This window comes from Aplidium turbinatum, chromosome 11 (assembly GCF_918807975.1).
Source record: "Aplidium turbinatum chromosome 11, kaAplTurb1.1, whole genome shotgun sequence".
Classification (NCBI taxonomy): domain Eukaryota; kingdom Metazoa; phylum Chordata; class Ascidiacea; order Aplousobranchia; family Polyclinidae; genus Aplidium; species Aplidium turbinatum.
The window spans coordinates 852059-875891 of NC_137482.1; the positions used below are offsets into that span (position 1 = coordinate 852059).

General features: G+C 39.9%; 1 protein-coding gene and 1 pseudogene across 1 annotated transcript; one reads left to right on the forward strand and one right to left on the reverse strand.

The window, feature by feature from the left end:
* The first annotated feature begins 1186 nt into the window (after nucleotides 1–1186).
* Nucleotides 1187–8295, forward strand: LOC145779666 (uncharacterized). Its single transcript, XM_082591305.1, has 8 exons — nucleotides 1187–1366; nucleotides 4224–4317; nucleotides 5406–5503; nucleotides 6307–6378; nucleotides 6555–6688; nucleotides 6843–6935; nucleotides 7316–8078; nucleotides 8180–8295. The coding sequence occupies exons 1-6, from the start codon at nucleotides 1187–1189 to the stop codon at nucleotides 6931–6933; spliced, it is 669 nt and encodes a 222-aa protein (XP_082447431.1). The 3' UTR covers nucleotides 6934–6935; nucleotides 7316–8078; nucleotides 8180–8295.
* Nucleotides 8296–16527: 8232 nt separating this feature from the next.
* LOC145779667 (dynein axonemal heavy chain 3-like) lies at nucleotides 16528–22012 on the reverse strand (annotated as a pseudogene).
* Nucleotides 22013–23833: the final 1821 nt, after the last annotated feature.

A 23833-nucleotide genomic window follows, 5' to 3' on the forward strand; every position in this document is an offset into this window, starting at 1 on the left:
GTGCCTGCGTACTTGTTGAAAAAGTTTGTCAAATGATTAGCAGTGTTAAACGATGTATCCTAACAAATGAACACAGTAAGTTAAAGAGCAACTGTTTTTTCTTTGTATCATTAGAACTCTTGAAAAATGTACGTAGGGTTGCCTCCTGCTGAGAAACCTTGCCCAGTTTTTGCCCGTTCGTGTAAGAGCTACCTGTAAGTTAATAGCTGTTTATCTGCTAATAAATTTCATACGAATATTACCCTAAAAGTGTTTCCAGAAAGCACTATAATCCATTATTTGAATGTAACTTTGCAAAAATTTTCCGGGGGGCAAGACCTCGGACCCCCCTAGAATACGCGTACCTTCGGCACGTTATTACCCTCCACGAGTTTTATTGTTTCAACTTTCAATGCCTTGCTCAACCCACCAGGATACGCCACTGCGTAGAGCCATATTCTTCCTACAATAAACTTCATGTAGGCTACTCTTGGATTTTAGAACTTCTTATCTAACTTCTTCGATGCAACAAAATATGAAAATCAATAAATACCGTACTTAACAATAACTACGGTGTAACAACCTCAAAACATAACAGATTAAAACTAGTAAACTTAACATACATGGAAATATAACCCAGTGTTAGTGTGCGGAAAGTCCTGTCAGCTAACTGGGTTGCGTCACATTTCTCACAGACAGGCGTTCGCGCCAGAGAACGTGCAATTTAGCAACAAAGTTTCAAACAAAGTGCAGAAAGTTACCCGCACGCGTTGCAGCTACTAAATGCAATGAAAAAAAAGACAATTACCGAAACAATCTAGACTTGTCTAAACAATCCCAATTTGCTTCTAAAAATTATTCCAGATTCCAGACATTTTTTTTCCCTACTAGACAGTTCGTTTTGATTCCAGATCTGGAATTCCAGATCTGGAATCAATTATTCCAAACTGACAACCCTGATTTCAATAAATCAGGAATTCGGAGTTTCCACTCCATAAATTAAAGTTTTTTGATGGACTTTCATTAATAAAAGTTTTTGAAAAAACTGTAGAGGTGAGTTGTACCAGTACCGTAATAATTACAAAAAAATGCCAGACACAAAAATAAAAAATGCCAAAAAAATGCCAAACTGCCAAACGTAATTTTCTCCTGCCAAACGCTTTCAAAAAACGCCAAATTTGTGGAATTTGGCAGGAAAAACGCCAATATGGCAACCCTGAACTCAACTGCTGATCAAAGTCCAATACCGTACACAATCCCGAAAACGTGCGACAGGTTTTACATCGGTTCATGCGCATTAAATTCTAAGAATAAAAAAGGGGAAAACATTATGATTCACATTCAACACGATCTATTATATTCATGTAAGAAGCACATCTCCAATGCTGTAATGATAAGCTGATTAGGTTACGGTATTCAATCTAATGAATAGCCTAAGTATATAGAGACGCGTCAGGCTTATAACAAGCACTAGGCCTGCAGTTTATCACTGAATTAAGTGCTTAATTTCAATTTGAGCTAAACAACAACTTTTCACTGTTCAGGTCTCCTATTCTTATACAATTCCGCTCAGGCGCGGATTTATGGGGGGGGCCCGGGCCCCCCCGAAATTTTGTGAAAAATTGTAGAAATTGTATGTTTCCGCATCAAATGGTTTGATATGCTTCTAAACAGCTGATATTAGTCCCTCGGCATCACAATTGATGAAAATGGTTGTTTTAATGTCTATTTTATAGCATATCGTATATGTCGTAGTATCATTGTTCATATCTGTTTAGCTTTTTCTTTCTTTTTAATTGATTTTCAAATTTTCTGGCCCCCCCCGAAAAAAACTCTTAGATTCGCGCCTGATTTTCCGCTAACTTACTGTGATTAGGTAGGCCTACATCAGTGTTGCCAGATTTTTTTAAAAAAAAGAGCCCAAAAATGCGCCAAAGCAATCTAAAAGTAGCCCAATAGACCGGGTAGACACTTTAACCATAGATATCTTATATAAGATATCTATGCTTTAACGTAGGACAGTTTTCCTCACGAATCAGCTGATTTCAGTCATGTGACTCACGCCATTATGATTGTTGGCGCCGAAAATGCGTTGGTATTGACTTCCCGCTAAAAACGTCAGTTTACTTGTGTCCCGGGGTAGCCTTTGTAGGTCTGTGGAGGATTTTACTTTTTGGTGGTTAGTACGGTAACAGTGTAGTGAGTAGAGATGCAGCGAACCCAAAATTTTTATCCGCACACCGCACCGCAACTGACTCATCTATCCGCGCACCGCACCGCACACCGCAATTTATCTGGAACTTTGACACTGCACCGCACCGCACACCGCAAATTACAAAATTAAAAAAAAATATTTTAACGAGTTATTGTTTAGAAAGTCAATTGTAGGAAAAAGCATCCATGGCATATAACTGGTAACCTAGTACCAATACAGTTGTGCACTAATTGGCCAGGCTAACCAGATCATATTCTCTTATCAGCAATGCATCTAAGTTCTAAGACATAATACAAACTAAGACAAATAGAATGTTCCTGGATCCAGTATCAGGACTTTTGAACACTTTTTGTAAGCAATAATGCAATTATAATGCCAGTGGCTATATGAACTACACACACAAGAGTAAAACTTATAGCCTGAACTCACTGGGCTAACTGATATAGTAAATAATGCGGTAGTTGCGCTAGGCCTATAGCCTGGTAACTGAGCTTATCAGCTAGGCTACTAACCAAAAACATTCGTACAGCTTCCCTGACAAGCAAGCCCTAAAACCCTGTCAACTGCAAGCCATTTGCAATTTGCATTTGCATAGCTTTCCATCTTAGGGTTTCCGAAGGGAAAAATAACTGATCCGTGTTTCCAATTTAAATTTGAAGTTTCATAGCTGATTCTTGAAAAGTTGAAAGTTTACGTTTACGAAAGTTTAATTTCTTGAAAGTTTACGTTTACGAAAAATTAATTTCTTGAAAGTTTACGCGGCAAGCGGCGCGGCGCGGCTTTGTCATTTCAACCTTCCACGCGGCGCGGCGCGGCACGCGGCGAAAAAGTCAAAAGCGGCCGCGTACGCGGCGCGGCGCGGCGCGGCTTGCATCACTCAGTGCCGGTCTTTGGGGTGTGCAAACCGTGCGATCGCACAGGGCCCGCAAATTAGGGGGCCCGCAATTTACTCAGAAAAAGCAGTAGTTTTGTCATTTCCAATAGAAAAATTCAACAAGTGAATTCAACAAAGGAATTAGCAACAAGAAAGACTCAACGGGTGCAACCTATTTCGTCCCCTGAAAAGATCGAGAAAAAAAAACAACATAGCCGAAGTTGCTAATCGGAGTTGCCGCAAACATTTCAAATTTCTCTCGATCTTTTAAGGGGACGAAATTTGATTTTGTTACTCCGATTTCAGGGTACGAAATCGGGATACGAATTTTTCAGGGGACGAAATAGGTTGCATCTAGACATAACATAGCTTTATTTCCGAAAAATGCCCAAGAATGTATGATCTTATCCTTTTGCCATGCCACCTGACAGCACCATTTTACAGTAATATTCATACCCAAATTTTGAACATGCTCTCAGAATGCCCCAAATTCAAAGTAATTTTTCAAAATTTTTTGTGGGAAGCCCCCCAGACCCCCCGCCGCTGGGTGTCGCCTTCGGCGATCACACCGTCAAGCTTCGCCGCCGACCGTGAAACCCCCCTTCTCCTTTCAAAATACCTAGCTACGCTACTGAATTGGATCATTGTCATTGGGGCCCGCAAATCATATTCCGCACAGGGCCCGAAATGCCCTAAGACCGGCACTGCATCACTAGTAGTGAGGTGGTCACCTTGCGTTTTTTCTAGTGCTTTGACTAGAGGTTTGCTTACTTTTCTTTCATTCACTCGGACCTATTGGCACGGTGGCATACGGTAGTTTGTCATCGCGCAGTAGATCTGTTGTTTTTGTTTAATTGCTTTGCGTGGAAGCATACCGCACCATTCTGTTGTACGCTCTATTGTTGTAAGAGTTAAAAAGGTATTTCATTGTAAATTACAGTGTTTGACTTTTAGTCTCGTATTTTGCTTGAATTAAGCTGTTGTACAAATGACTCACTATTTCCTTTGATCAAGTGTAGCCAGTGGCGAACGCATGGGGGCATTGGGCTTTGCCTCCCAGGGTCCGTTTGTGATTCTGCAAAATTCGGTTGTTACCGTACATCATTTTAATTGTTGCATTTTGCAACGTCTGCATTGCAATGTTATTTTGTGCAGTGGTTTACAAGTGAAGCGGATACTCTTGAAGCTATCAAAGAGTTTGGACGGAAAAGTGGAGGGAAATTTATGCACAAACATTTTAATGAACTTCGTAAGTAGGCTTTTTGCTCTACTTCAGTTTTGTAAGAACAACTTTCTATGATACCAGTACCTAGACTTCGGCCTTTTTCAGCAGATGTTCCTGCCCTTGAGTGTGTGTTAACTCTATTACTGGAATTGCTTACGTGATTACTGACTCACTCTTTCAGTGAACAATGGGAAAAGTCAAGAGGAGATACATTGTCTTGGTTGATTGTGTGTTGTTTGCTGTCAACTTAACTGAAGATGGATGCAACCTAGTTCGTACCCTGAAAAGATCGAGAGAAAAAATTAAAAAAAGCGGAAGTCGCTGATCGCAGTTTTCACAAACCTTTTAAATTTTTCCCCATGAAAAAATCGAGAGAAAGATAGCACAAAGCCGAAGTCGCTGATCGCAGTTTCTGCTAACCGTAACCCTTCTACCCTAATGCTAACCTTCGCTCATCGCAGTTTCCGCGAACATGTTTCCGCTAACCCTAACCATAGACTAATCTATGCTCTAACCCTCGCTGATCGCAGTTTTCGCAAACATTTTTCCGTAGTTTCCGCTAACCCTTACCATAGAGTAATCTATGCTCTAACCCTCGCTGATCGCAGTTTCTGTAAACATTTTTCCGCAGTTTCCGCTAACCTTTACCCTAACTCTAACCATAGAGTGATAATTACTCAGTAATCTATGCTCTAACCCTCGCTGATCGCAGTTTCCGCAAACATTTTTCCGCAGTTTCCGCTAACCTTTACCCTAACTCTAACCATCGAGTAATCTATGCTCTCTAACCCTCGCTGATCCCAGTTTCTGCAAATATTTTTCCGCAGTTTCCGTTAACCCTAACTCTCGAGGTTGTTTGCGGAAACTCCGATCAGCGACTTCGTGCTTTGTGTTATTAAACTGCGATCAGCGACTTCGTGCTTTGTGCTATTAAACTGCGATCAGCGACCTCGGCTTTTTTAATTTTTTTTCTCGATCTTTTCAGGGTACGAACTGTTCAGGGTACAAACTAGGTTGCACCCACTGAAGATGGCCTAGCAAATGGAAGTTGATTTTTAACTGTATAGGCTAACACTAAAGTGACTTGCATGAAAATGATTTATTTGTATTAGCTTTGGCAAAACGTCGAAACATTTTCTGGGATTCCACAAAAACACCATATGTCATTATCCAAAGAGCTGACTTTGTCTCATCAGCGAAAGTTGGGTCTGTAAGTAGCCAAGTCTGTTGTTTTCTTTTGAATTTAAGTACACATGAGCACCTAGTTATATATAAAATCTTCACTGTTCATGCTTTATTAAGAAAGAACATGTTTTACTTTATACAGCCTTGTATTAACATGGGAAACATTTTGATACTGTCATCATACTGTTTTTACACTGTCTGACTAGTTTTGAGATTGCTAAGCCTTCTACTTCTTTGCACCAAGAAGTTTTGCTAGTACAGAAAAGTGGGGACACTTTAAATGGCGTTGCTTTAAACAGAATGTTTATTTGTTTGAATAACGTCCGCCCTGTTAGCTTAGTGGTAACACGCCCAACTCAAGATCAAGCAGCGCTGGTTCGGTTCTCTTGAGCAACACATTTCAGGACTGCTATCCATTCAGCGGCACGACTAATTTTCCAGCAACAACAATCCAAAAAGTTCACTCTGCCTATGTCGGTAACTGCCCCTGCGTCAGAAGCCTCTGCAAGAATGAAAAACTACTAGAAATAACCTATCAAAGGCTTTGTCAGTCTGAGGATAAGCAATCAAAAACCAGCCAACCAAACCAAAATTGTGCAAAGGCGGCGCTTCTATTTTCTACCTTTTTTATGCAATAACTTTGGAATACAATATAAGTTTCATAAAAGTTTATTTACACTTCCTTTAATTCTTGTATGTAGCAGTTAAATTTAGAAAATGTCTTCAAAGTGTTCCCATCTTCCCCTATATTGTCATTATTGTGAAACATCAATCTAAAGTAGGCCAAATTGTACAGTATTAACTTTCTTATTCCTGTCTGCATTTCAGGAATGCACTGGAAAAATTAGCAAGTATACAACAATTCACCTATCAAAAGTGGTTAAGTTTCCTGACTTTCAAGTAAGTATCATTGTTTGTATTTGTCGGGAATGTGAATTATTGTTTTGTTGAAAAAACATCCATACAAGACATAACGGTGAGGTTTCACTACGGATTGCTCTGCGTGAATGAAAATGAATGCAAGTTTCATACAGTTTGGTGAAATGTTGTGCTGCAGCTTTCTCTTTATTTGGCAGGTGTCAAATGAGGTTCTTTCAGAAGATGCGAAATTGAAGATACAACCTGTTCTTCGTGCACGTTGTGCTGGCACCAATTCTTTTCAGATGACTAAGAAGATGAGTATAGAGTCAAGTTCCCTGCAGTTGACAAGGTCTTACAGTAGTAGCGTACTTACAATACGTACCAGCTCAACAATTCTTTTTTCCCCACTCTACTATAAATGTGTTACTTACACTTATGGTTAACCTTTGCAATGACAAGTGTAACTCTAAAAGTTTCAAAGACAATTGAAATTGTATTCATAGTTACAAGATGCAAGACAAAAAGAGAACAGTGTTGGTGAAACATTTCAACACAATGAAGATGGTGAAGACATCACTCAAAATTTTGATGTAAAGGTGAGTAAATTTGTTATCGTCGAAAAGGTCCAACTTGTATTGTTCCAGATATTGTGATCATCCAATGAAGTGATTGCCACTCATGTATCCTACAACGCAGCAAACACCGGATTGCCTTTTCAGTCTTGTAAAGGAAAGGTCTGCAAATAGTGGGTTGCAACCTAAACTTTGGTCACGCAACTTTCAGCTTTGGGTTGCAAAACAATTTAAACTAGCAACGAATAAAACTATTGTACCTGTAAACTGTAAAGGTGTTTGCTATACTTTGTTGTTATTGCATTGCTATCCAAGGAGGATATACAACATGAACTAGTTTTTAGGATTGTACCAAAAGTGTTTGTAGACTCCTGTTCTAGATACTATCAATACATTGTTTGCAGTGGTTTTCTTCATGGGAATGTGCGACTAAAAGTGTTGAAGAATTTGAAAAAGAAACAACAAAATTTATAAAGGGAAAGAAAAACAAAGCTGGTAATGTGATGCAGTAAGCTTTTGGCTTCGGCTTCAAGTGGCACAAATGTATTGCTTATATGAGATAAGTGTGCTGTATCATAATCTCTGCATATATGTCCATTGTTCATGTATTAGGTGGTTTAAAGAGCAGACTGCAGTGGGACGAAACATCAGGAGTTCTTTTTGTCATTGCATGCACTCACTACTGGGGATGTCAGCATGGTAGAGTTGCCAATAAAGCAAGAAATGAAAAGTAGAGACTCACACAACCACATGTCAGTTAGTTAAAAAAAGTGAAATTAAAGATATAGCGTACATCGATACTTTATTGCATGGGTCACCAAACTATCTTTCATCAAGAGGAGCATAAGTAGTAGGGTGGGTCACGAAACGGACTTTTTCACCAAATCGAAAAGCAGTTAAATTTTTTCTCGTATTTCTTTTGCAGATTGTTTAGTGCTTCTGTGCGATTTCCATAGAGAGTAAGCTTGGGAAAGATGGACTAGAAGAAGCGACAATGGTGTTGGTGACAACAAACCAGCTGTAATGGGTCATTTGCGCGAATTGGCTAAAGCCGCTTCTGAGCAGTCCTTCACAGATGCACTAAATGATTTCAAAACCAGCAAGTGCTGGATGAATAACCCCAAGCTTCAAAGATACATTGAAAATGCTTGGCTTCCAGAAAGGCAGGTTCGTTGAATGAGTAACTCAATGCAAGCATTCACAGCATTAATTTTGCAACGTTCACTGCTGGATAAAATTGCAATGTACTGAGCTAAAAATATTTGCAGCGTTGGGTGTGGTTTTATCGAGCCAACAAGTGGAGCGTAACCTTCCACACAAACAATGGAGTGGAACGCCAAAACAGAACACTGAAGGAGTCATACATTCGAACACGGAGGGATAAATCTTTGTCAGCTCTTGTAGCGATAATTCGTAAAGAATTCCTTCCTGACAACAAGCATCGGTGAGTGAGAATTACCATGCTGTGTTATTGTGGTACAACTGCAATTACAGTACTACCATTTATTGTAAGCCTTGAAGGGTTAGAATGCTAGATATTAAATTTCAAGAATGCCTAAACTGTCATGTCATTTTCGAATGAACGTGCGCAACTGCACATACCGTCCTAAACAATAACCATACTGACATTATTAAGGCTGACCGTACTTTTGCGGGGCTACTTTTGTAGTCCGACCTATCAGCTATAAGATGTTGCTTTTGAGCACTGTTTGCTTGCTTTACAGGTACGAACAACAAAATCTTTTCTTCGGAATTCTATCGTCAGTACAACTCCTCCATTCCAGAGTATTTGTACAATAGACCAAAAGAGGTGATCGGTAACTTTCTGAGAAGAATTGCTTCATCGGATGAAATTCCATACACCTCCATTTCTCAAGTTGGAGATGCATTTCTTGTAAGAAGTGCTTCGTCGGAATTAATCTATCGCGTAACGTTTGGTGGAGAAAGTACCATCCCCAATTGTTTCTGCGATGATTTCCAGAAGCATCTTCTTCCGTGCAAGCACATGTTTGCGGTTATTCAACACGTTGCCCATGTGTCTTGGGAGACTTTTCCTACTTGGTTACGCAAATTCCCCTTTCATTGTTCTCGACCCGTGCGTAGTTGACAGCTTAGCAGTTAGGCCTGGGCGTGAGCGCCCACCAGACTCTGCTGAAGTGTGTGACTCAAGTTGTTTTGCGTCTGACACTCACATGGAACAGATTCTTCAAGACGTACCCGGCCCAAGCAATATTTTAAGCAACGCAAGACTGAACACCATAAAGGAAATGCGGACTGTTGTCAATGAAATGTTCAATGTGTGGTGTATAATGTGGAAGAAGACGCAGACGTGACAAATGCACTTGGTCAATTGTCCACGATGAGAGATTATATTGCATCACGTTGCAATTCTGATGCAGCCTGCAGGATTAACAATTCGAAAGGATGTGAAGAAATTTCTTAAAGTTGTGCGGAAGCGCAAACCTGGCATTGCGTTTGCACGTGATCCATTGCCTAAGCGAACAAAACCTAATGCATACGCGCATCGTCATGGGGAGAAAGCAGATATGATGAAGTCTGCGTGTGCAGTGTCTTCCTTAGATGAAATGAGGAAGCAAACCTTTTAAGTGCTTATCATTTGCATTGTCAACATTTTCCGCTGTAAGCCTTTTGGAATTTTCAATTAAGCTGTGTATAGCAGTGGAGATGCTCTGTATAGAACAGGCTTGCTTGTTCTTTCTTTCAACCCAGGCGACAATGAGCGGCTGGCAACCGTGAAACCCCCCCTTTTTAGGGCTAATATACGTGTTTGTTACCGCAGGGGACCTGGAGCCAAACTTGTACTTATATGAACAGTGAACACAGCATGCAATGTGTCAGTGAAGGTGGATTGTGTAAATATCTACCATTATCAATCGTCATATTAAATATCCATCTACCATATATCTACTGCCATTTCAATACAGTCCTGCTATTAACTCTGCTCAAATCTCGTGAGTTAAAATCATTAGGATTAGATAGCAATAATAGTAGCTTAGGTAATATGTTTCTGGTAAGATTTTGAAAATTTTTCGACTGCTTCTAACCAACCAAATCAGTTGTTGAAAATTTAGTTGTGTGGCCGTCGACCGCCACTGCATGTTGGCATAAACACGTAAAACCATTATGCGTGTCCCCAGGCCCGGATTAAGATCAAATGGGGCCCCTGTGCTAATGAATTTTATGGGGGCCCTTACCAGCTTACGTGGAGCGTAATGGAAGTAGGCCTAAGCTGGTTTCGCTTGCAGAGGAAACCGAGCCTTGCTTAGGTAAGTTTGGTAACTTTGAAATAGCACGTGATCGATGATTAAATAAGCATGTGCAAATTAAGTCAACAATGTTTACGTTATAATGGATGCAAAATCACACACATTTAATCAACGAAACCGTGCAAGGAAAAACATTGTAGCAAGGGACCACTGTTAGTACTGCACACTACACTGCAAAGTGCAATGTAAGGTTATTCTGAATTTTTTTTTCTAAACTGCTCTTTCATTCACTACGAACTACCAATAGGATTTAGAAAACTAACATGAAATTCAGTCGAACGACTTTTTTCTGGCTATTGATAAATGTGTTACTTTTTTTAGACAGAGGGACCCCACTTTTCTTAATTTTTTGAAATTTGGACCAATGTCAAAATTTCTTGAAAACTTTTTTCAGGAAAAATTTGTTATTATATTTTATTTATTTTTAGGAAAAGTGGGGCCCTTTGTCTGCGGGGCCCCTGTGCTTTAGCACACCCTAGCACAATGGTTAATCCAGGCTTGCGTGTCCCTCGTAAGCAGCTAAGCACAATAAAGAAAGACAAGATCTACTGATTGTGAAAATATGCTCAGACTCGCAAAACAAACAGTAGTTTTTCATAGCTTTGATGTGTTTGCCCAATCTAGGGTTTGCACGTTGTGGAGTGTAGACAACCACCAGTCTTCTGCTTTTTAAGGTTAGACTGAGCTATTCAAGATTGATTAAATCAGGGAATCACCTAGCTTGTATGCTCACATTACTTTTAAGCACTGAGAGAGTTAGATCCAGTGAAATTTCAGATAGGCTACACAACCAAGGGCGTAGTCAGCAGGGGCAATTGCTCCCCCGAAATATTTTTATACATACGACTGACCAACCGACTTTTAAGCTATTGGCCTATAGATATTGATAGACTGTCAGTGTCAGCTCTCGTGATGATGCAAATAAACATAACAGCAGTCCCAAGAGAACCCGAAGCCTACACCTCAGACCTAATGTGAACATTAGATAGCGTACGTAGGCTACTGTGCTGTATTTTGTGCGAAAGGTATTCATTCACAAACTGAAGTCTACCATTGCACCAACCACTAGCCTATATTTACTCTTACAAATGTGTTTTATGTAATTTAAATAAACGTTTTACCCTCTGTTGCAGCATCACTTGACAGAGTTTTGCCATTGATTTCGACCGAAAGTACTCTCAGAATGCCCAATTTTGGGATATTTTTTCAAAACAACCAAATGCTGCAACTTTGTTTATTTGAAGATTTAGTAAATTCCGAGGATTTTCGCGGGGCGTAGCAGGCCGATTCTTTAAAGCCTCTGACCTGGCTATGTTTATTGTGTTCTTTTCGCTGTGTCAATTATTTTGTACTCGTGCGTTGTTGATCAAAATAAAACAGTTTATCACCTTGTTATTTTAACTGTGCAATAATGCCGTAAAAGCTCAGCCTGATGGTTTACACTTCAAAATTTGCTTTCGATTGTTACGCATTTTAGCACCTACAATCATAATGTGCATGAGTCACAATGACTGCGTTCACCTGGTCCACAAGGAAATGTTTCATCGGTTAAAATGTCAGCCATTTGATACATGTTAATACTCAGAAGACACTTCTTTCTTTTTTTTACCGCTGGATACCTACTTTTTTTATGTACCTTTTTTGTATTACCTTTTATTGCAGAAAAAATGTTGGCAACACGATTTGTGAATCAGCTGATTCGTGAGGAAAACTCACAGAAATAGAATAGATATAGAAGGCTCATTCCCATTCACGCTCCACACACCGCGATGGCACCACTCGAGTGCGCCCGCCGCCATCTTTGTTAGCACAACCAATCGTGAAAGCCTATTCAACCGGTACCTCTAAATACCCATTGTCAGGCATTGTCGGGCATTATCAGGTATTGTCAGGCATTGTCAGCTTTTTGGGGGTTGTGGAGCATTTTCAGGGGTTGTCAAGCATTTTCAGGGGTTGTCATGTATTGTAGAGTAGTCTAACTACTTTCAGGAATTGTTGGGAATTTCCAGGCATTGTCGATCATTATCAGTGGTTGACAGGCTTGTGAGGCATTGTCGAACATTTTCAGGCATTATCAAACATATTCAGGGGTTGTCGAGCATTTTGAGGGGTTGTCAGGCATTGTAGAGTAGCTACTTTCAGGCATTGTCGATAATTTCCAGGCATTGTCTAGGATTTCCAGGCATTGTCGCTCAATATCAGTGGTTGGCAGGTTTGGTAGTCATTATGGAACATTTTCAGGCATTGTCGAACATTTTCAGGGGTTGTGGCGCATTTTCAGGGGTTGTCAAGCATTGTAGAGTAGCTACTTTCAAGCATTGTCTAGGATTTCCAGGCATTGTCGATCATTATCAGTGGTTGACGGGTTTGTTAGGCATTATGGAACATTATCAGACATTGTCGAACATTTTCAGGGGATGTCGAGCATTTTCAGGGGTTGTCAGGCATTGTAGAGTAGCTACTTTCAGGCATTGTCTAGGATTTCCAGGCATTGTCGATCATTATCAGTGGTTGACAGATTTTTTAGTCATTATAGAACATTTTCAGGCATTGTCGAACATTTTCAGGGATGGTCGAACATTTTCAGGTGGGGGGGGGGCGGGAGGGGCGGACCGCCCGGCGGCACGTCTGGGGGCGGCACTTTCAGACGACGATTTTTGATGTTGATTATAATCTGATAAAAAAACGCATTTCATTTTCACACAGGGCCGGATTTAGCTGATGGGGGGCCCGGGGCACTTTTAGATCGGACGGCCCCCGTTCAAAAAAATTTTCGCGAAACACCCCCTCGACGTCTACAATAGCATTAATCCACCACTGCACAGCATTTTTCAGAAACTACAAATCTAAAAGAAAAAAAAAATAACACAAAATCACACTTTTTTCACGTATGGGGGCCCTTTAAAATTCGGGGGTCCAGGGTACCTGCACCCTCTGCCCCCTTAAATCCGGGCTGGTTTTGCATGCTTTTTCTTGAAGGGGCGGCAAAACCTGAATCCGCCCCGGGCGGCACATTCCCTAGCTACGCCACTGCCGACAATGCCTGCCAGAAAGAATCTAAGGTACTTTACAATGTCTGAGAACCCCTGACACCTAAAAATGTTCGACAATGCTTGATAATTTCTGACAATGCCTAACAACAAGCCTGTAAACCATTCATAATGATTGACAATGCCTGGAAATTCCCAACAATGCCTGACAACCCCTGAAAATGCTCGGCAACCCCTGAAAATGTTCGACAATGCCTGAAAATGTTCTATAATGCCTAACAAACCTGTCAACCACTGATAATGATCGACAATGCCTGGAAATCCTAGACAATGCCTGAAAGTAGCTACTCTACAATGCCTGACAACCCCTGAAAATGCTCGACATCCCCTGAAAATGTTCGACAATGCCTGAAAATGTTCCATAATGCCTGATAAGCCTGCCAACCACTGATAATGATCGACAATGCCTGGAAATCCTAGACAATGCCTGGAAATTATCGACAATGCCTGAAAGTAGCTATACTCTACAATGCCTGACAACCCCTGAAAATGCTCGACAATCCCTGAAAATGCTCGACAATGCCTGAAAATGTTCCATAATGACTACGGTACCAAACCTGTCAACCACTGATAATGATCGAAAATGCCTGGAAATCCTGGACAATGTCTGGAAATTCCCAACAATCCCTGAAAGTAGCTACTCTACAATGCCTGACAACCCCTAAAAATGCTCGACAACCCCTGAAAATGTTCGACAATGCCTGAAAATGTTCTATAATGCCTAACAAACCTGTCAACCACTGATAATGATCGACAATGCCTGGAAATCTTAGACAATGCCTGAAAGTAGCTACTCTGCAATGCTTGACAACCCCTGAAAATGCTCCACAACCCCTGAAAATGTTCGACAATGCCTGAAAATGTTCCATAATGACTACCAAACCTGCCAACCACTGATATTGAGCGACAATGCCTGGAAATCCTAGACAATGTCTGGAAATTATCGACAATACATGAAAGTAGCTATATACTCTACAATGCCTGACAACCCCTGAAAATGTTCGACAATCCCTGAAAATGCTCGACCATCCCTGAAAAAGTTTTCCCTCAGCCCTTTTTGAGGCGATTTGTGCAGTTTATAGCTGCACAATAAGGCATTTTGTAAACAATTTGTAGCACGTATATCAACTTGAGAAAGCTCCAGCGGTGAATACCATGTGCTAACAAAGATGGCGGCTAGCAAGTTGCGACGGTGCCATATAAAGCGCTCTATGAGCCTTCTATATCTATTCTATTTCTGTGGGAAAACTGTCCTACGTTAAAGTGTCTACCAATAGACCGATCCATCGCCTAGCAACGTTCAGCCAATCAGAGCGCATGAGAGCAAGCTATCTTCGCTGGCCAATTATGTAGCATTGATTTTATGCAGTTTCTGTCACATTTATGCTGTGATTTTTTAGAAGTAGAATTTTCTTCTGCGGTACTTGCAGATTTGACAACAAATACCTATTTGAGATGTCTTAAAAAACTTAAAATCGGAAACTTGCTGCAAACAATGCTTTCTAAGACACGATTTAACTGGGTTGTTAGAGCCATAGCCATGCAGTGTTATCAATGTTTTGAATAGTTGATCATATTTTTATAGAAGAAGTTACATAGCCTGGATGGTGTCCTGTGCTGCAACTGCTACCTTGTTTGTTTGATTTGTTACAATTCAGTGAAAAATTAAATCTATAGGCCCCGATAGCTCAATTGGTTAGCGCGTCACTTCTGGAACGAAGAAACTTCAACATCAATAGCGGCGCTGGTTCGACTCTCGGGGTGTGCGCTTGAGCAAAGCACGTTAAGGACTGCTCTCCATTCAGCGGCATCTAATGGATGGAATAATTCCCCAGCAACAAGACTTCAACAATCGGAAACTTCACTCTGTCAATCTCGGTGACCGGGCCTGCGTCAGTGATTCAAAAGCCTCTACAAGTATGCAAAACTGCCAGGATTAAGCTCTGCAAGAAGCTTTCCCAGTCCGAGGATAAAGATTCAATCAATCAATGAAACCCATTTCTTAGCCTGCAAAGAGTCAAAAGTGGCTGATTTTACAAAGACAATTTCAAACATTTTTCTTTGCATTCTTTGTATTTAATGGCACTTGTGGCATTTTGCGTCAAAAAATCAAACAGGGTTTTAAATTGCACGTGACTTAAACCAGTACAATATGCAAACAATTCATTAACAGGAGAATTTAAAATGGAACTTACACTAAAAAATGACCCTTCTTGCAATTGTAGCAAAAGAAGAGATTGCGATTCATATTGCACTTTTAGAGCACAAAGTTCTTTCAAAGCTTGATTTTGAGTTACCAGCTTGCATGATTCTGCAATAAATAGCATAGCCTGTAAACTATGGTTGTTTAAATAAATAAATTTAATGGTTGCATAAGATAAAAAAAGGAACCGAAACATAGCCTATAAGTTAATACCGATAGCCTAGTATAGGCTACCGTAACTACCAGTAGCCTAATTAATTCATACAAATCAAGAAATAAACCAGTTAGCCTAACCCATTGCAAAATGACTAATTGAGATGTAATGGATAATCATAAACTATCATTGTTTTGTGCTTCTAAAATATTTTTTTGCTTCTTTTGTACATGGTCATCTTGTTCACTGTTCATTGCATCATTGTCATGAGACATATCTGGCAGAACTCTTTTTCGGCTCTTTCGAGTTGTTCGTAGGCTACTTTCATTCCATCAGCTGGAATTGGGTCTGGATGTATGTCAGAAGGTTTTCCATCCACAAAATGCTAAAAATGGTAATAACACTTCATGTATTTATTGTATTTTAATACATTGCAAAACCACCACCACAAATAAACATTAAAATCAGTCTATCAGTACTAGCCTACCCCCCAGCAGAGCTAATAGATTGTTTAGGCAATTGATGCAGCATTGTAAGACGGTTTCTGTTTTGATAAGATCGCAAACAATTTCAGATTCTAGATAGTATAGTTACCACCTACCTTTAAACAAACGTATGAATGAAGGTTAATTCTTGACACGTTTAGCTGTACATGAAGCCGACCATATGCTTTGATCCAACGTAAACAGTCTTCCAATCTTGTTTTTGGTTTAGGAAAGCAAATGAAAGTGATATCTTTGCATTTCTCTGGATATTTGTTGTCAAAATTGCAAGTGCCAAAACTAAATCTCTTATTTACCACCACGAAAACAGCATAAACATGACCGAAACTGCACAAAATCAATGCTACATAATTGGCCAGTGAAGATAGCTTGCTCTCATGCGCTCTGATTGGCTGAACGTTGCTAGGCGATGGATCGGTCTATTTGTCGTTGCGACATCGACGGTCGAGCGACGAAGGCGCAAGCTTTCTAGGGGGGTTTTGGGGCATGCCACCAAGAGTCATGGACAAAGCAACATCTTTGTCCATCATGCTGATTGTGTACATACAAAATGCATACACTGTTACAACATACAAGAACAGGCCTCGAAATTTGTACTTTTTTCCGGCTGTCAAGCATATCCTACCGGACTGGCCCTTTCAGCGGACATTTAATATCTCAACCGGACATATTTTTTGCATGTAGATTTTGCGCAAAATCACACTACAGTATTGTGTAGTGACTGTAGTCATGTTTGTAGAAGAAGATTTTCTACAACAGAATAACTCTGCAATGGTTGATGGCTTAATTAACCGACCCTAAAGTATAGCCTACTGGAGCAGATTGCTTGTAAATAAATCAGTGCGTTTTGTTTTGACAGTCGTGTAATGACGCAATAAACACAATTAAAAACAACAATCCAAATTTCCTTATTACAAAAGCAACTACGATCACTTATTCCGTGGTTTTCGCGTTATAGAATCGTTGTGCCAAGCGATTACAACAGACAAATGTGTCTACCACTCTCCCTTCTGTGCAGAAACTCTATTTCTATCAGTATCAGCGTGACTAAGGTCGCCACATTCGCCTAAGCACGTGCGGAACCCAGCTGAGACTTGCTTCTCTGTGACGTTTCTTTTTAACAAACGATCAACGTAACGCAATAATCCTCATTGTTAAAATTAGAATGCATATCCTGCGGAAAAGTTCAGACAACTTTATTTCAAGGCAACATTGCAAGGCGTTGAAATGATGTAAAAATGGCTACTTTTGCCATTAGCTCGTTAACCACGCCACTCTAATGTGATCTTTAAAGCAATTACCTGTACTATTATTGTTTCAGCTCCGTATTTGTTCGCGTTAAACAAACAATTGTAACAATTCAAATTTAAAATATATTTTTGCTGCATTAGCTCTATTTTTGTCAAGAATTTTGCGGCGGTCATTTATGACCGACCAATGAGTCGGTTTCGGAAGACATTCGAGGTCATTCCGGAGGTCATGACCGCCGGATATTTCGAGGCCTGCAAGTAGAATGTTCAATATTGAATCAAGCATTGTTCAATAGAAAAAAACTTAGACGGGACAATGCTATACAGACTTCATACAAATTTCTATTTTCAAATTCAAGATACAAATGGTTCCATAGTAGATGCTAACGCATAGCATAAGCCCGTCAACTCAGATGAACTACCAAGAACCAAGACCCGACAAAATTCTATCATCAACTGCTGAAGCTTCATATTCATAAATAGAGCTTCATACTTCAGCATTGATGACCGGTGATCATATGACCAACAGCATTTTTCCAATTGTTGCAGCAAAGTTCTGATCCACAAAATCGCTGACAAAAGCTGAGGTCCCATACGATTTTGCAGTTTGGTTTTGATTGCAGAAACTCTCGAAAAGGCTCGCTCAACCAATGCATTGCTGATTGGTAGGCTATAGCCTACATTGTTAGTGCCAATTGAGCAACTTCTTCAAATTTATACTCCCCTGCAGCATTTCTGAACTCGTACACCTTGGTACAAAAAGTACAACAATCCATCAATTTTTTTTCATCATACAAGGAAGATAAAGCTTTGGTAGAGAGTTTGCTTTGTTAAACCATAGAGATCTATGGTTTAACAAGGAAGACCAGTTTACATTCAGTAAATTTCTCCACTGACATTCAATTTTTCCCACTTTAATTTATAGCTTAGACACCAATAACTGCTTCAAAAATTATGGTACTACTAAACCAAGATCATAACTATAATTTCCGATATTCGATACAAGTGCAATTTCGCTTTCGCCACTCGCCAGTCAGTCCTTCCGTTTTCCCGGATGAAAATGAATACAGCATTGCTGTAACAACAGTCAAAGTTGCTAATGGTCAGCGGTAAAATCAGTCCTCATGCCGAATCAAAAAAATAACGTCATTTTTTCTGTAATAAACCGAAACTTTACCAACATTTTCAAAGGCTTGTCGAATTCTACCAATTATTCAATTCTGCCAACTCAAAATTCACTGCCAAACAACTTAAAATTCTGCCAAATTTAAGCGCCGTATCGCGCCAAATAAGAGACTGAAAGTAGCCCAAAAAAGCGCAAGTCGCAAACCAACATTTTTTGGCGCCAAGCCCAACTAAAAGTAGCCCAATTGCAGATAAATCGCCCAATCTGACAACACTGCTACATCGTCTATAAAGTATGGAGAAAATCATCGCGCGTTTGCGGCTGTTACGACGACTTCCGCTAACGGCGCTACATATCCGCGCTTTTCAAAAAAAACGCGGGGAGCAACTTTTAAGAATTTAATCGTATTTCCGCAAGCGATCGTTGCACTTTAGGCTACTTATTTTTTTTACTTGCAAAAGATGTTTTTCACTTATTGGCAACTACCGGTACTTTATTCCATATCAAATTTTAAAATCGACCTGCCCTAGTACCCAGGGGTAGCGGGTAGGCGACCAAAAAGCGCTCATCTGTGGTAGACAGCGTGCCACGACGCGCGCTCGTCTTGTAGACCGGACACGTGTACGTTGCCTTGGGAACGAACTTTGAACTCTCTCCTGGCTGCAACCACATGACTGGGAGGCTGTCAAATAAGTTCTTGGGTTGTGACTCCCCCATCATCATGTTGCCACGGTCCCACCGCGCCCCTCTAGGAAGAGGCCACGAATGTACACCCCTGAATAGAAGGGAATTTGAATGAAACCTCCTCATTTGTTTTCATAACAAGATCCAGTATATTGGCAGCAACAAATTTAAGAATCAGATGGAATCGAAGCGAAAGTCGGATCGAGACAAAATTTCTGACGTTTTTGCCGAAGCAGACACAACCCATGAGCTCAAAGATCGGAGGAACCAACACCGTCGATGAAAATGATGCCAGCACACACACATCTCTCATGTAGCCATCTATATCCTCGGATTGAGAAAGTGGCCGCTTAAGCTTATAGGCTACTTGTTTCGCATACTTGTAGATGTGTGAATCATCAACGCATGCCTGGTCACCTAGGCAGACAGTTCAACGTTTTCTCACTTGTTGGTGGGTGCACTATTTCATCCATTATAAGGTGCAACTAAATAAAGAGACCCCGACTGGCAACAATAAGCACGCGGTTGCTACGATTGTAGACTACTGATGTCATCATACCGTCATCCGGCTTGTCGTCGACTTCATCTTCGTTTTCAAAGGGGAGGACTTCGAACTCGAACCCGATATGGTCGATGGAGATGGTGTACCTGGGGGGATTAGTTGAAGATTAAGCTTTGCATTGAGAGACAAGTTTTATTGTAAAAAGTTAATTTTATATACCAAAGACAGGCAAGACACAACAATAACACAGGGTTGAGCATTACAACAGTATATTACATATTTACAAATAGTTCAACATTCAAACGTTTTCGACTTAACTTAAGTCCTCATCAGGAATCTGTAAATAATTATAAACTACAATAAATTTCACTTCTTGACAGTGACTACCGTAACTAACTGACTAACTAAAAGCATCGAGAAACACGCACGATTAAAAGCACTGGAGTGGAAAACATACAGACAGACGAAAAATTACATTAAGAAAAGGCAACTGCATGACTAAGTTACAAACGAATTTGCACCACGGAGTACGTGATACAACTAGGCTAATAAAGATTGAGGAGAATGGAGGCGCCTCCATTCTCCTCAATCTTTATTAGCCTAGTTGTATCACGTACTCCGTGGTGCAAATTCGTTTGTAACTTAGTCATGCAGTTGCCTTTTCTTAATGTAATTTTTCGTCTGTCTGTATGTTTTCCACTCCAGTGCTTTTAATCGTGCGTGTTTCTCGATGCTTTTAGTTAGTCAGTTAGTTACGGTAGTCACTGTCAAGAAGTGAAATTTATTGTAGTTTATAATTATTTACAGATTCCTGATGAGGACTTAAGTTAAGTCGAAAACGTTTGAATGTTGAACTATTTGTAAATATGTAATATACTGTTGTAATGCTCAACCCTGTGTTATTGTTGTGTCTTGCCTGTCTTTGGTATAAAAAAGCAAACTCTCTCCCGAAACTATAATTTTATATAGGCTACCTATATAAATTCCAGGGATATCTTGACACTACGGGAGCGAAACTCGAAATCTGCGCGTCCAACTGAAGGGCTAACTATGCTGTCTACACTGTATTGAACTACGCCGTGTTACTGCATGAGAATGTTTGATTTGCACTGGCTGTTTTCACTTGGTCGTTTCATTAATGCTATTTGTTATGTTTTTACGAAAGTATTACCGTAATATTTCATATCAAGTTTATTGCCTATTACACAAAAAAAAATTACATGAACGGACAAAACAAAAATAAAACAACGACTATTGCCGTATTGTGGATTAACTTGGCGAGCATGTACACAAAACAAAAATAATGCACATCAATATCATTGGACGATTAGATATTATAACTACAAACTGTAACCACAATCAAGTGATGACAAATTCAAATATTCGCAATCTTGCGTGAACTACCACTCGTAAGCTTGCGAACTGTTCGAACAGTCTTCGCGGGTTCCTCGCCCTGGAAGGGTTCAAACGTTTAATCAATTCAAAGTTATAGTGGCATATGGGACAAGCTTCATCAGCCTGCAAGCCGAATGACGTCTTTGCGGCATTCTTAACAGCTCAAACAAAAGCAGAGCGTGGGTTTGGCAAGGTGAACACTTTCATAGAATAAACGTGCATAATACGCATATAGTCGTTGTTTTTCTTGTTTTGTCCGTTCTCCATGCAACTTTATTATGTAATAGGCAATAACCTTATGAAATATTAATACTTTTGTAAAAAACATAACAAATACCACTTTAATGAAGCGATCAAGTGAAAACAGCCAGTGCAAAACACATTCTCATGCAGTAACATGGCATTGTGCAATACCATGTAGACAGCATAGTTAGCCCTTCAGTTGGACGCTAATGGACGGGCAGATTTCGAGTTTCGCATCCCGTATAAATTCAAAGCTAGCAGGATTGAATGAAGCCTGGGTGCACCTTAATACTGAAGATCAGTGTGTGGGTAGCTGAGGGTGAATTACATGGGTTGGGGAACCTGGGATCTTAAAGAAATGATCCAAATGTTGATTTAACACCAAAACACGTCTAATCAACGTTCGAAGAGATACTCACTTCCTGACGTAGTTCTGCGAGGCCCCAGTAAGGAAGGACTGGGTGAAGTAGAACCCGGATATCTAGAAGACGTGAAGAATGTGTCAGTGTTAGAACGACTCACGAGGGATTTGGGGGGGCTAAGCCCCCCAGAAGTTGCAAAACATAGTTTCCGCGCCCCTCTGCTATAAATTGGGCTACTTTGGGAGCAAATTTGCTACTTTTTTAGCTACTTTTTTTAAATCTGGCAACCCTGTGCAGATTGAAGTAATTCTTGATGAGGACGCACGTACGTGTCGAAAACATTTGAGTTTATTTTAATTATGTTATATTTTTTGTGTGTAATAAATACCTTATGTTAAATCTGCTAAAGTTACTCTGTTTTATTTCTTAATGTATGAAATTGAAAGATGAATTAGCATTCTGCTTTACAACATCTCATATGTTATTATTATTAATTTATTAGCATTGTATAGGTTCATAATAAAATGTTTTAAAATGGTATTTGAAATAGCAAAAAATTTTGATGTATTTTTATCCACAATCTTCTGTCTTTGCTTTGCTGATGATGCTCGAAGAGAATGGAAAGATATTTGTTGTTCTGTCATAGAACGTGTCAGGGATAAACTGAAGAAAGCATATGAATGTGTCGTAGTTGAGCATTTCGAGAGAGGTTCAACTTTACAGGATCGTTATTTGGCTTCTTTGTATCTGGCATCAGTGTCATCTCCAGCTAAAGTAGTTGAATTTCTCAAAAAATGTAACTTGGGAAATGTGCATTTAGATGTGTTAAAATCACTTTGCTTTCTACTGAAAAGGGGGGATAGCAAATACGTAAAAGCCATAAAGTATGATGCTGACACTGATGCAAACTGGGGTACATATGTCAAGATTAAAAAGAAAATAGTTTTGGACTTTGTTACGACTGATTTGAAGCATTTCCCAAGGGAGAAAAAAAATTTGCTGCAAATGCTGAATGTTAAAACAACAGATGATTACAATTTTGTGATAAAAAAAGATGATGTGGTAACTTGCAACATGACAAATGAACAGCTTCGACTGCTCACCTTCATTCATTGCAAGTTTTCTCCCAACAGCTTCAGCCCACGCTTCCTGGCAAAGAAAGGTCTTATATACACCGGGACAAATGACGACAAACTGTATAAAGTTGAATGTGCAGTTTGTAACTGGCCAATGACTGTTTACAGAAATACACCATATGCTAGTGAATATTTTCACAGAAATTGTGAGACAATACCACAACCAACTCAGCGTCTTGTGTCAATTCCTTTGAGCAACAACTCTCCCAACAAAATACTTCGTGATAAACTTGGTGATGCATTTACTTCTCTTCGTGGATACTTGTATCCAATATGTGAGGGTGTTGCCAAACAGATGCAAATATGCTTGTTTGGTGTAAACAACCTTGTGACGATCTCGGAAGAAGATGTTAAAGCATTTTCTAATTCAATAGCCCACACCAGGTACAATAACACTAGTCCAGGGTTTAGCCTGCTTTTAGAAGCGGAAATAAAACTTAAGGAAATGTTTGATTTTGTTCCGAGTCGTCGCAGCTTGGGTGAACGAAGCAATCTCACCCTGTGGAACAAAAGAGGGTGGCACTGGGAGGTTTGCAAACCTTTTATGTATGATTATAAATTGGTTGATAACTCTCTTGGTGTGACAAGAGATGAAATTTGCACCACTGCTGACAAATCTGACTATGCCATGTTGCTGCAACTCATGAAGTGTTTGAAAAGGCCTAGAGTTGTTCAACAGTCCTCGATAGTGGGAGATGTTTTTGGTGGAGGGTATCTGTATTGTCATTTAACAGGGGTAATCAATGACGAGAATTACCAGAAAATCTTGCACTCAATCCTCACGTTACTTGATGACGAATCACTGCAAGGAGAAGCCAGCAGGTACCTATCCCTTGACACAAAGAGCACTATCGAAAGAATTGAACAGCTCCAAAACGTGAACTTGAGATGTTAACTCGCAGTTTGAAGTTTGGTTGGTGATTACCATGCTGACATCAAGTGCTCAAGTTGTTTTAGCATCAAATATGTGTTTTTATGAATGACAAGTATTGATATTATTAGGAATGTTGAGTTTAATCATGTTTTC